The sequence below is a fragment of the Solanum tuberosum genome, unplaced genomic scaffold (assembly GCF_000226075.1).
Source record: "Solanum tuberosum cultivar DM 1-3 516 R44 unplaced genomic scaffold, SolTub_3.0 scf00579, whole genome shotgun sequence".
Classification (NCBI taxonomy): domain Eukaryota; kingdom Viridiplantae; phylum Streptophyta; class Magnoliopsida; order Solanales; family Solanaceae; genus Solanum; species Solanum tuberosum.
Window position 1 is genome coordinate 181,046 of NW_006239509.1, and position 13,829 is coordinate 194,874.

Sequence of the window (13,829 nt, forward strand, 5' to 3'; positions counted from 1 at the left end):
AGTTTCCTGTAGAACTCAATCATATTAACCTTGATAGCTTCTCGATCTTTAACTTCCTCCCCGTTGATTATCAATCTATCAATGTTATTGTATCGCTTGTGGGATGTTGCCATTCTCTGGAAAAACCTAGTGTTATTATCCCCTTGTTTTAGCCAGAGAACACGGGACTTTTGCCTCCATCTAGATTCCTCATTTTTTGCCAAATCCTCCAACTCCACCAGAACTGTTGCCCTCACCAGTAATTCATCCACAGATAAAGTTCTAGTGTTTTGAGCTAGATCAATATCAGCTAATTCTTTGAGAAGACTATCTTTCCTGTTGCATAACTCCCCACACACTGATTTGCTCCAATCTTTGAGTTTTTGCTTCAACATTTTTAGCTTCACACTGAGCTTGTAGTCAGGGCAGCCCTCCACTTCAAATTTGTTCCACCAACTATGGACAAACCCCTCAAAACCATCAACATTGAGCCACCAGTTCTCAAACTTGAAGTATGACTTCCTGTGGTCCCAGTCTCCACATTGCAACATGATAGGGCAGTGGTCAGAAGTCACTCTGGGCATGATCAATTGTCTGATATTCCCGAAAGCTTCTTCCCATTCTGTTGAGTACATAAACCTGTCTAGTCTGGCAGCACTGTGGTGATTAGCACCCCTGAACCATGTGAAAATCCCTCCATTTAGGTGAGCGTCATGTAATTCTATTTCTTCAATCCAGTTGGAAAAATCAGTCATCACATTTGTGATCCGGTTGCATCCTCTCCTTTCTGCCATAACTCTAACCGTGTTAAAGTCTCCACAAGTTACCCATGGTCCTTCGCATAGTTCTTGGACTGCTGCCACCTCTTCCCAGCAGTCTAGTTTCTCACTCCTGGTGTGAGGAGCATACACACCAGTGAGAAACCAACTAAAAGAACTTTGTACTGCATCAAATCTGTAAGTAATAGAGTATTGGCCAATTTCTACCATACTCCCTGTCCATATTCTGCAGTCCCACATGATTAGGATTCCACCCCTACTCCCATCTGCTTCTATATATCCACACCTCATCCATCTACTAGACCACAATTGTTTGGCAATGTTTTCAACCCCCTTATTCACCTTTGTTTCTTGAAAGCAGTAGATATCTGCTTTCCATTTCAGCAAAGCACTTTTAACAATATTCCTAGTGGACATCTTGTTAATCCCCCTTACATTCCATGATAGTAGCTTTATCTTCATTTAAAAGTCAAGTTAAGAACTCTCCCCCTTGTTCTGGACCCCTCAACCTCCTGATTTAAACTGGATTGTAGATTTTTAGTTCATTTTTCCCAATCCCCCGATGTCTAGGTGTTGTACTTGTACCTTCTATCATCTTGTTCTCCAAAGCAAACTTTCTCTCGTCCAATGTCATCATAGATACATCTTATTTGATTCAAGTTATTCAAACAGTGTTGCATATTCTAACCGGAGAGTTCTCTGATTTTCCCAGCATTGAACTCCAATAATATATGATTCAAGGAGTGTTTTAGAGGCTGAGTCTTCAACTGTTTCTGGCTATTTTCCTATCTGTCTAACTCACCCATGATCTATCTTATGGCTGGTTGGGACATATTTCACATCTTGTTTAGGCCATCTGTCTACAATTCATAAAGTTCCTCATGGCTTCTTCTTCTGGATTCCACAATCCATATTTGGATTTGATGTTTTCCTCTTCCACTAATAATGCAAATGACTGAAAATCTTCTTGCCAATGGGCATCTCTATCAGTGGCCGGCAGACCTCTGATTCTTTGGCCTTCCTGCTTTTGTGTACAATTAGTTTACATCAATCCCAAATACTTATTTTTCATTTTGTCAGTTGCTACTACTCTGTTCTCCTCATCAATCCTGGTGGTAGGTTAGCTCATTCAGAAATTTATTTTTTTGTGATATGGTAAGTCTCACTTCCTAAGCGCCCCACCCAGGAGATTCCCACTTCTCTCCTTGGTACTTGAACTTCCAACATCATGGTCAGAGGTGAAGGGCCATTTCCAAGATATGTCATTCAGAAATCATCTAAACCATTAATTCCTCCCAAATCTCTGCCACGACCTTTATTGGTACTCTGGTACTTCTAGGTTGTCTATTCTTTCCCTGAAGAAGGAATATCTCCTTCCATTGTTCGTTTTCTTATAAAGTCCATCTCTCTTCTCCTATTTTCATCAGCGCCAGGGCTTGCTCCAACTATGAGTTCTTTTCAATTCCTTGGGTGTAAGTTTGATCCAAATTCACATCATCTTACCATTAATGTCATTGATGCTTGTTTTATTTTCATCAAATTCACATCGTCTAGAATTTCTTGTTTGATTTCTAGAGGTTTCCTCTTCATATGTATGATATGTATCTATGCATGATTTGCTTTGTGTTGCTGAAATATTATCGACTTATAGCTTTAAATTTTACAAATCCTAGGTGCTGGATATGCATGTTTACGAGGCTCGGCAAAAGGAGTATGCATTGAAGTGTCATAAGCATTTTTATTTCATGACACTTAACGGCAGCGAGGTATAACAGTTCACCTTGACATTTCTAATTAACAGATATTAATGTTGTTAAGTGTTTAATATAGCTTGATTTGTAATGTAAAGGATATAGATATTTTGGTATATGTATCTATTTTTTTTTGACAAAGGTAACAGTTTTGTGTATTAATCTTCAACACTAAAGGCTGGGATCCCAAATTTACATCATGGAGCTACATACAGTTGCGAGTACTCAAAACAAAACAAAACAAAACTAGAACCTACTTCAACTTACAAAGAACCTAGGATATCTATAACAACTATAGGATCATCTACATACTCCAAACTGCACCAATAGCAAAAAGTGATTATGCAATTCATTTTGGTATATGTATCTATTGATGGATTTATAGTGTGAAGGAAATAAACTTTGGTATGTATATCTATTTTGAACCGTTTTCATTCTACGGTCAATATGTCCAAATTTGTAATGACTTGGTGTATATAATAGACGCAGTAATTTTCTGTTTTCTTTCACCTTATCGTGTAATGTCCTTTTTATGCCTCTTGTTTCAGGTAATTGATGCATGTGCTAAGGGGAATTTGGGCCGTTTCATCAATCATAGCTGTGACCCTAATTGTCGTACCGAAAAGGTGAATATGCTTGGCAACTGCACTCTGCATTTAATTCTGTAAAAGAAGATGAGAATGAATTTCTTGATTATTCCCTCAAGCATGTTTGGTTTATATAGTGTGTACAAGTAATCCAAAAAAAAGAAAGTAAAGGAAAGTATTCAACTATTCAAGTAATACTAAAAGGAAAGGAAAGTAATTACTGATAATCCTATTCCGATATACACAAGTACAAAGATTTTAAACATTTCCTATATATGCAAGGAATGAGTTCTTGGCATATAAATAGTTTTCTAATTATTAACAGTCCCCCCCAAGTTGGAGCGTACATATTGTTAGCTCCTAACTTGCTACAAATATAGTCAATTCTGAAGCCACTAAGTTATTTTGTAAGAAGATTTTCTTGCTATTTAGCTTCCGACTTGGTTTGTCTTGTAGTTCAGGGGTGATCTTGAATGGTTCTAGAGTCTGTAGCAAGTTTGTTACTTTCTTAATTTCCCAGTCATTTAGAGATCTCTTAAAATTCAGATTCCATTCTTGTTCCTCCAAAATCTGATTAACCTTTGTTTGTTGTTTTAAGCTGATAGAGTAAAGTTTAGTGAAAGGTTCTTCAAAGAGCTTTGACCTGTCCAAATATCATCCCAAAAATCAGTTTTTAGTCCATCCCCAATCTTGATGCAGATTCTATTGTTGAAAGCTGGCCAATAATTCCTGATTGTTTTCCATAAACTGGTACCATTGGTGGATCTGACTACTTCTATTGTCCATTGGCTTGACATACCACACTTATGGGTGATGAACTTTCTCCAGATTATGTGGTTTTCTAAGTTGAATCTCCATAGCCATTTTTGTGTGCATGTGTCAATAGACAATTACGGAAGCATGTTTCAATTGTTTACATGGAAGTATTGAGTGCATGTTTCAATAGTATTAATGTTTTGACTCAACTTCCTTTCATTTGCTGAACAGTGGATTGTGAATGGAGAGGTCTGCATAGGACTCTTTGCTATTAGGGACATAAAGAAGGTAACGTCTGTTTTTCTATTTAGTCCAACTTACTTGGTTTTGACCATTCACAGGATCCTAAATGACCTGCATATAGCAAAAAGAAAATGTGTCCTCTATTATCCCTTACTCTGTTCTAGTTTTATGTTTTTCCAACAAGTATACAAGTAGTTCAGAGCTCTTTAACATCTAATAAACTGCAAACATCAGCATAACGGATTGAAAAAAATTTGTAACGGGTGTTTTTGTTGCAATAATCAAGCCCTGAATTTATGATAAGTACTGTCACGCGTCACGTGATCGACACTCGATTACCCCTGCCGAACAAGACAACCTTTCATAATTGAGAAGAATTCAGTAAATACATATGGATCAGGATGTTCCCATTCCGTCACATAACATGCAAAAGGACTCTGGGCAGTCCACACCATCATTCAACGTTTATAAGAAAAGCTTTAAAACAACTTTCACATAAGACCATGACATCAACATGAGAATAGAAGTCTTTAATTTCGGGGATGTCAACGTATATATAAAGTACCCAAAAGAACTAGTCCAGTCATGAGCCACTAGAGTAGTCAAAGGAATCCATCAATCTCATTGGACATATTCAGTGCAAAAGAATGAGAATGTACATCTGGACACTAGCCTCTTGCATATCCAACCAAGAGCTCCCTTGCTAAGAACCATTCTCCTATATGGTGCCTAGCACTTTCAACCCAATTATTCTAAACTTCAGCTTTTGATCTTGGCTCCGTGATGTCGTAAGATCCCCCGAGATCTGAAATATACTCTCTTGTAACATCTAAAAAGAGAAGCCCAGAGTGATAAAATGAAGGGATAATGGAGGAGAAAGGAGAGGTAGAGAAGAAAGAAGATAGTATTCCGGTGGAAGAAGTCCACCGGAGGGATGTAATCGTAAGTCCAGAAGTCTGGTTGTACTTCTACACTCCTATTCTTTTATCTTAACATCACTACTACATTGATTGACATGATTACTCTTAACTCTTAAGAAATAGCTCTCAGCTATGTTGAATCAGAATACAATAGTCATGAATGCTGAACTCTTGGATAGTATGTTCAGTGTTGCAAACGCGAAATATACCACTTCTATATTAGAGTTAAACACCTTGACTTCTCTTTCATGCTGATCTTGGATGCAATACTTACCTTCGAAGGGTTTCTCCTTTACAGGAGAGTAAGTGATCTGGCCAGTAAGGACACAATTGTCATTTTCTGCTTTCAGCCTGCTTCTTTGAACTTCTGTTGTTTCCGGTAGGGGGAGTGTAGGGGACAAAGCTGTCAAATTTGGTGTTGAGAATTTTTTGATTGGACTCATGCAGGAAACAAAGGTATCCTGTTATGTGGAAAAATACTTGACAAACTTTATAAATTAAACCTAGTGTCTTCTTTCTAGACGAGGGGTATTTGTTAACAACATAATCAACTGTGAGAGAAATATTTATTGTATTGCGTTTTGGTTTCCTTCTCCTGTTTTTTTTTTTTTTGGGGGGCGGAGCTGTTGTAGAAGAACAAGCTTTGAGGGAATGAAGGTGTCTTCATCAGTAGAGGAATTTAAGACATGGTTATCCCACAGATTATCTGGACTTCTTTGCTTCTTCAGTTGTTTCCTATGTAGGCATGGTTACTACAGTCTATACCTGTTTGAATCCTCTCTTGGAGTAATTTCCGTCTTATTATTAGCTATACGTGCTTTTGGTTTGTTTCTATTATGTTTCCAACTGGTATATGCTTTGGATTCTTTTATCAGGGTGAAGAGGTGACATTTGACTACAATTTTGTCCGAATCTTTGGGGCTGCAGTAAAAAAGTGTGTCTGTGGTTCACCTAATTGTCGGGGTTATATAGGTGGTGACCCGCTGGATGCGGAAGTGATTGTTCAGGAGGATTCGGATGATGAGTATCCTGAGCCTGTCTTGCTGCCCAAGTATGCCAAAATGGATCATAAAGAAGACAACATTACATGTGCTACAAGTACTATTAATTGTGCTAAAATTAATATCCAACGGAAACGACCTAAAAAGAAAAACACACTGGATGGATTAATTGCTGAAAATCAGGAGACTTCCTGTCAAACAGATATCAACAGTTTTGTGGGTCAAGAAAAAGTTAATTTGGGCAACTCTATTGCTGTTGTTAGCTTGAATGTTAGAGAGGAAAGCGAGAACTTCCCTGATGTATCTCCTGCATCAGCTTTAATGGCAGAAACATGTGCGGCACTTAAAGCCTCAGAGTGTCTGTCTCATTCTTCTACTGAACCTGTTGAGACTTCCTTGTCATTGAAAGATACATGTGAAACCGTATCTGGAGTGAGAAAAGGGTTCACGGTAGCTGGAAAAGTTGCGAAGTACTCTATCTCTTCCGCACAGGCATTGGAGATAACTTCTCCTGATGCAGTGGTTAGCAAGTCTTTGAAGAAGTCAAAATCCAGCAATGGGAAACAGACACACGAATCATTTCTGTTTGTGAAAACTTCGCGTGAATCTTCTTTAGTGAAGAAGGGGAAACAGAGGAATTACGCTGTGAATTCCAGATCATCGCCTGATGTGGACAATAAATTGCAAGTTCCACAACCTAATTTGAAGAAACCTCCAGATGGCTCCATACATGGTCATTTTGAAGCAGGTATATCATTGTTATCATTTTGTTTTAGAATCCGCAGGTTGTGGAGTATTGTTACATTATCTTTTCTTACCTGAATTTGCAGTTGAAGAGAAACTTAATGAGTTGTTGGATCATGATGGTGGAATAAGCAAACGCAAGGTGAGTTGTTAAAAGCTATGTGATGTAATCTGTACTTACTTTTTCTTGCTGAGTGATTCGTGATTAATCATTGTGGTGTCTTGTGTGAATGCTCCTTTCTTCTGCTTCTGCTGCACTTTGGTGCAGACTCTCTGGTGTAATTCATCGAGGGGGAATAGGCCAAAAAGTTGTTGAAAGGGAGGGGTGGAAGGTGCTCATATAGTGGGTGGTGATGAGGGATCATCATTCATCATTGTTGGCCACGTAGTGTTGTCTCGACTTATAGCCTCTCCATTTAGATTTTCATGGTCCTATTTTGATCTTCTCAGGCATTTCCAGTTTCTTAACCCAGCCTTTACTTAGTAACCTCTTCATCTAGATTTTCATGGTCCTACTATAATATTCTGAAAGCATTCCTGTTTTTGAACTTCTGCCATATGTGTAAATGCATGCATGCCTAATCCACAGTAATCTACATTTTTCTTTCTATTATTACATTTCTCTTTTCTTGGAGCAGGATGCGTCCAGGTGCTACCTGAAGCTCCTCCTTTTAACTGCTGCTTCAGGGGATGACTGTAATGGTGAAGCTATCCAGAGGTAACACATGGCTCGCCTTTTTAACTCTTTGTTGTACTAAGAGTTGCATTCTTAGCTGGTGCTACTTCTTATTTACATAATTGTTAATTTATGCATTTATTTGTTTGCAGCAACCGGGACCTTTCTATGATCCTTGATGCAATCTTGAAAACTAAGTCACGCACAGTTTTGATGGATATTATTAACAAAAATGGTAATAAATTGGTGCTTACTATGCATTGGCCTTTTCTATTTTCAAATATACTGATTGTTGAATCTATTTTTGTTTTTGCTTGTTAGGTTTACAGATGTTACACAACATAATGAAGCGATACAGGAGGGAGTTCAATAAGATTCCAATTCTTAGAAAGTTGCTGAAGGTAATGAAGTATTCTGTAGCCCTATACTTCTGCTCTGCTGATTGAGTAGTTAGCGTGGAAGTATGAGAATTTGAAAGGCTATACGGGTATATGAGCTTTAGCACCAGCTCATGGTCTGAATGTGCTTGAGCTAGAAGTTATGTTACTGACAAATTATTTATTTCCGGCACAGTTTCTTAAGATGTCACTCTTAACACATGTGCAGATAAACATAAATCAAATAGCTAGCAGCTTATGGAAGATCTCAACTATCTAACATAGCAATGCAATGATCACTGTAGTTCAGTATGCTAACTAAAAAAAATAAATATTAAAAAAGGTATTTAGTCACTGAACAGGTAGGATAATATAAATATAATTTACAAATAAACATGAAATACCAGATATATATACTCTCTGTGTTTTGCCCATTCTAACATCAGAAACAATATATTTAAATCATTGAATAGTTAGACAGATAAAAACAATGTGAAGTGGTTACCATCACTAAGTAAGAAGAGCATAAACCCAATGTCACATATCTAATTCAATTACTCCCTCCGTCCCAATTTAAGTGTTTTAGTTTGATTGGGCACAAAGTTTAAGAAATAAAGGGAGACTTTGAATCTTGTGATCTTAAATTAAAGATGTGTGTAGTCCTTTAAATCTTGTGGTCTCAAAACTTTCCATGTATAATGTTGGAATTGGAGAACTTACTAAATATAGAAAGAGGCACTCTTGCTGGGTCATACTAAATTGGGAAGACACTTAAATTGGGATGGAGGGAGTAGTAATCTTCTCTTCGTCCTTTCTGGCTTTGGAGATTCAATATTTTCACCAAGTCTCGTTAGAATTAAAGAGGCAACAGTTTTTCCTTTCAAGATCTCTTCTTTAACTAACACAAGCATATTAACAAAAGCAGCAATATGGGTGGTGGCCTGAATGCGTAAGAAGATTGTCTTTCTTGTCATTAAGATGTTGTAGCATAAAATTTGAGTGAGAAATACGTCAATATGTAATTGGGCAATGTCTTAGTGGCTTCTTAGGTCACCTCCTTTTTTGTTTGTACCCATTTGTCTTACATGAGGTCTTCTCTTGGCTAAACCTTTTCCACAGAGGGTTCTCTTGATATGCGTAGCAGATCTGTTATTTGTCATTGCTATCATACCAAGCTTTGGGTTTCACAATATGTCAACTCACTTTAACAGGTCTTAGAGCATCTAGCTGTAAGAGACATCCTTTCTCCTGAGCACATTAACGGAGGCACATCTAGAGCTGGAGTTCAGAGGTTAGCAGATGTTACTAATATAAAATATTTCTAACTTCTGTTCTGATTGTTTGTGTGGATTTCATGCCTGCATATGATATTTGGGTAGAGTTTCCTTTTTTTTTTTTTTTTCCTGCAGTGATAATGATCTAAAAAGTAACTCAAATGTCAAACCCAAATATGAATTACCGTGTAACCATAAAATGCGAGGGCTAAACTAGAAACTACAGAAGTGCAACTGTTTACATTAAGGAAAAATGGTAGCAGAAACAAAGGTTTCGCAACTACAATATTTATATGCCACTATATTGGAACTTCCAAATTGTTGGAGTTGAATCTTGATTTTGTTTAAATTTCTAAATCTGGGAAGAGCTACTAGAATATCATCTCGTCTCCATAGTCCATATATGAGGAGTATGTTATATGATGAGTATGTTACATATGTTTTATTCGCGATGAACTTTTATGATGTTCATGACTACAAGTCCTCTGTCCCATTTTATGTGACACATTCCTTTTTATTATGTTTGAACAAGGATGACACCTTTCTATATATAGCAACAATTTAGCTATAAATTTGCTAGTTTTACCTCGATGGCATGATTTTCTAGCCACATAAATGTCTATAGCATGCTTTATACCTGACAAAATTCCAAAAGTTTTTCTTTCTTTCTATAACTCTTAGGCACATCAAACATCTCATAAAGTGGGATGGATGGAGTACTTTGTGACATTTAGAAGACTCTGTAGGAAGGTTCAGAGAGCCTTTGCAGTTTATTGTGTCTTTCCATCCTTCATGGTATTTGGATATGGTATATCTTTGAAGATCTTCTGTTGTCCTTTTTCTTGCGTGTCTTCTGGAGACTTCTGCTGTATCACTTGGTGCAGTGTCTTTCATTAGTAATATTATTCTCCTATTTTCTGATAAAAGATGAACATTTATAATCCCCTTGATCTTCCATACCCTAGGAAAATAAATTATATAAAAAGAATTCCGGTCTAAGAATTTTTTTATCAAGTTTAACATGTGAAAATAAAGGAGTATTGGGACAACTTATGTTGATCTATTATTGTGGGAAGAGGCTTTTGTATTCTCTCTTCTCCACTATATCCATTTGTGAGCATCTTTTTTCCTCCACAACTCATTTTGATTCTCCTGCATGCATGCCTAGTTCATTACTTTGCCCTTGAACAATAATGTATGCATCTTCTTCTTGAAGTTCTTTTTTTTTTTGAATCAGTTGACATATCTATTGTAAACAAGGAACTACACCAAAAGTGTACTAAAGTAGTAATTACAGTATTACAGTAGTAGTAAAAAGAGCAAATCCTACCACATAGATCCCTCATAAACTGTCTAAAACATTAATTATGTCCGCTGCCTCTTGAGGGTACTCATGGATACACCAAAAATAAAAAAGCACTAAACAATTCATTTCAACTTCTGGAAAGAGATGTTCTTGTCTTCAAAACACCTTTGGTTCCTCTCCCTCCAAATTGTCCACCAAATTAGTAAACGTTGATATTAAACATGCCAATTCTTCTTGAAGTTCTAGAGAACTAAGCTGTTTGTTTCTTTAGAACTGCAGGCAATAACGTGCCTATTAATGCTGCCGAGTTTGGTTATTTCGTATATTTTATGCGTCGCATGCCATATCTTCATCTTCATTTGCTTATCATCTGTTCAATTCCCTTTCTTGTCTGTTTGTAGTCCTGAACTATACCATACAAGTACCTCCTCTTTGGCAGCTTAGCTTTTAAATGAGTGGGTATACACAATCATGACACCAAAATAGCTGAGATCCATTCAGAAACTTCATCTGCTTTTGAAAATACAACATGGGGATGTTTTCTCCTAGGCACATGTCCCCAAAATCTTTCTCTCTCCTAATCTAGGAGAGCAGAACTCCCCTCCGGTGACCTTCTGTCACCGGAATTCTCTCCTCTTTCTTTCTTTCAAACCGGCATAATCTTTCTTTTTCTTTCTTTTCTTTTAACCTATTTTCCTTTTCTTCTAATCAATGGATGAAGATATGATTTTCTTCGCAATGGGATTCAAGTCTTATGACATAGCTAGAGATGAATCACGAGCAGAGATGTGGTATGACTGGACTGAGAGAGGAAGGATCATGATGAACAGAGCTAGCTTTAGCCAGAAATCGATGGAATGGATCTGTTCGATCCTTAAGGAAGCGTCAAAGGTGAAAGGAAACAATGTTAGAAGATGGAGAAGACAGGAGCATGTTTCACACTTATTCTGTGCAAGGAACTTTAACAACAAAGGAAGATATATAAGCATTATCAGCATTCAAGGCAAGAGCAGAGCAGTATTAATAGTCCCAGAAATCTCATTCAATGCTGGTTGGTGGGATCTGGCCACCAAAATTGAAAAGTTCATTCATTACAAAGCTAATAAGACAGTCAATCAAAATTACAAAATGGTGGATAAAGAGATTCCATATGCAGAGACGGTGAGGAGGAGCAGATGGTCGTCCAGAGAGATCAATAGTGCAGTCATAAAGGAGAGAGGGGACACCATCCTCATAAATGGTGGCCTCAATCAACCTCGAAACGAGCTCTTAGGCAAGAGCCTTGTTGGTAGCTTTCCAACAAATGGATCTGAGATGGCCACCCTGTCGGAAGTTCGTAGATGGGCAAGAAAAAATTGGAACCAAGCCCACGGCCTTAACGTTTACGAGATGGGAAACAACTGCTTTCTCTTCGAGTTTACGTCCATAAATGCGGCCGAGCATGTTCTTAGAGGAAGATGGTTGTGGAAGAATCAAGGAATTTGGCTGCAATGGTGGTCGCCGACTGTTGGTGCAATTCAATCTAGGGTTGCCTTAAGCCAGTCGTGGATCAGATTAGTGGGCCTCCCTTTACATTTGTGGTCTCAGAATGTATTTAAAGCAGTGGGGGACTTCTGCGGTGGCTGGGTGAAGACAGAGGAGGAAACAGATCTTCGCAATCACCTAAAGTGGGCAAGAATACTCGTCAAAGCCAACGGAAATTCCATTCCGAAGGAGGTGAAGATAGCTTTTGAAGGTATTGAGTATATCATACAAGTATGGGACGAAACACCTACAAGGTTTTTCGCCGGAGAGAGTGCCTGCGATATCGGAGGAGATAGGAGGACCCAATCTTCAAACCAATGGTTATTGCAGAAGGGTGAAACTTCGAAATCCACGCCTCTGCCAGCTGGTGACAGGAACTTTCACGTGGGAAGCACAAAAGATTTTGAATCTATTAACAGGGCACGTGATATTAAGCAGCTGAAAGGAAAAGAGTTGGGCCTGGACCCACTGGCCCAACAAGATTGTAACTTAAATGAAAAGCAGGTCAATATTTCAGATTGGACCTCAGAGCCTTTGCTCGATGAAATACAAGCAAATTACAAGAATTTAGCGGCACCAGACAGGGAAGGCGATCCAGTCCATCTATTCCATGGAGACAGAGATGAGAATTTCGAATTTCTAACAGATATAAGGGACGACGACGATATGTCGATCATTCATACAGAGGAAAGAACAACCACAGAAACACAAACAGGAAACAATATGTTACTGGAACATAAGGGAGATGGGGAAGGTATAATTGAAGATATCATACCACTAAATTCAGAAGAGCAGGACATTGGTATAGCAGCAGAGAACGAAATTCCTTCATGGATCCAACAGAATATTATCAGGCTGAGCAAAGAATTTGGGGTGCAATTTATTGGATGTGAAGAAGCAGCTCTGAATCTATTCATGAAAATTGATGGCAAGAGGGAAGCAATTGAGAAGATGGCTGGAGCCATAGTTCCTACGACTCTAACAGAAAAGATCCCAAGAGAACTCAAGAATCTGGAACCAGCCAGTAACTTTGTGAGCTATGGTACAAGAAGTAAGGGGGGGGGGGTTGTTTCATAGATGTTTTAAATGAAAGTTAACATAGTTTCATGGAATGTAAGGGGCCTCAATGATCCAAGGAAGAGGCTACTGATAAAAAACATGGTGAATAATTGGAGGGCAGACGTGTATTGTTTTCAGGAATAAAAAATTAATGGAGATATAAGTGGGGTGGTAAAAGAGATTTGGGCAAATAGGAGGGTCAAATATGCACAATTAGAGGCACGTGGAACAAGAGGGGGCATCATTATCTTATGGGATAGCAGTATTTGGGAGGGTGAAGTTTGTGAAGTAGGGGCTTACTGTATCACATGTAAGTTCACAGGGAAAACTCAGGTTTTTGAATGGCATCTATCTAGTGTCTATGCTCCAAACAGTAGAGACGAAAGAGAAGAAGTATGGGGAGAATTGGGGGCAGTAAGGAGTTTGTTTAGTGGACCTTGGGTGGTGGCTGGGGATTTCAATGTAGTAAGGTACCCATCAGAAAAGAAGAACTGCAAGAGATTGAATAAGGCGATGGAAGATTTCTCAGATTTTATCGAGGATATGGAACTACAAGATTTACCACTGGAAGGTGGTAGTTTCACATGGAGGAAAGGGGACAGACAAGATATTGCAGCAAGACTAGACAGATTTTTGATTTCCGAGGAATGGGAAGTTTCCTTTAGGAAGATTAATCAATCAATCTTACCTAGAGTTACATCTGACCATAATCCATTGTTGTTGGAATGTGGCAACTGGGAGAAACAAACATCTTATTTCAAGTTTGAGAACTGGTGGCTAAAAACTCAAGACTTCAATGAAAGAATTAAAGATTGGTGGAATTCTGTAACTTACGTGGGAAGACCAGACTATA

The 13,829-nt window shown here is 38.2% G+C and overlaps 1 protein-coding gene across 1 annotated transcript in view; it reads left to right on the top strand.

Moving 5' to 3' along the window:
* The window catches only part of LOC102595858 (histone-lysine N-methyltransferase ASHH2-like), a 34,731-nt gene that overhangs the window by 12,167 nt on the left and 8,735 nt on the right, over nucleotides 1–13,829 (top strand). Inside the window, exons 8-16 of the mRNA XM_006365875.2 lie at nucleotides 2,432–2,524; nucleotides 3,058–3,135; nucleotides 4,084–4,140; nucleotides 5,891–6,764; nucleotides 6,847–6,902; nucleotides 7,399–7,478; nucleotides 7,589–7,671; nucleotides 7,758–7,837; nucleotides 9,025–9,104. Of these exons, the coding sequence (XP_006365937.1) occupies nucleotides 2,432–2,524; nucleotides 3,058–3,135; nucleotides 4,084–4,140; nucleotides 5,891–6,764; nucleotides 6,847–6,902; nucleotides 7,399–7,478; nucleotides 7,589–7,671; nucleotides 7,758–7,837; nucleotides 9,025–9,104 (1,481 nt within the window). The remainder of the gene's footprint in view (nucleotides 1–2,431; nucleotides 2,525–3,057; nucleotides 3,136–4,083; nucleotides 4,141–5,890; nucleotides 6,765–6,846; nucleotides 6,903–7,398; nucleotides 7,479–7,588; nucleotides 7,672–7,757; nucleotides 7,838–9,024; nucleotides 9,105–13,829) is intronic.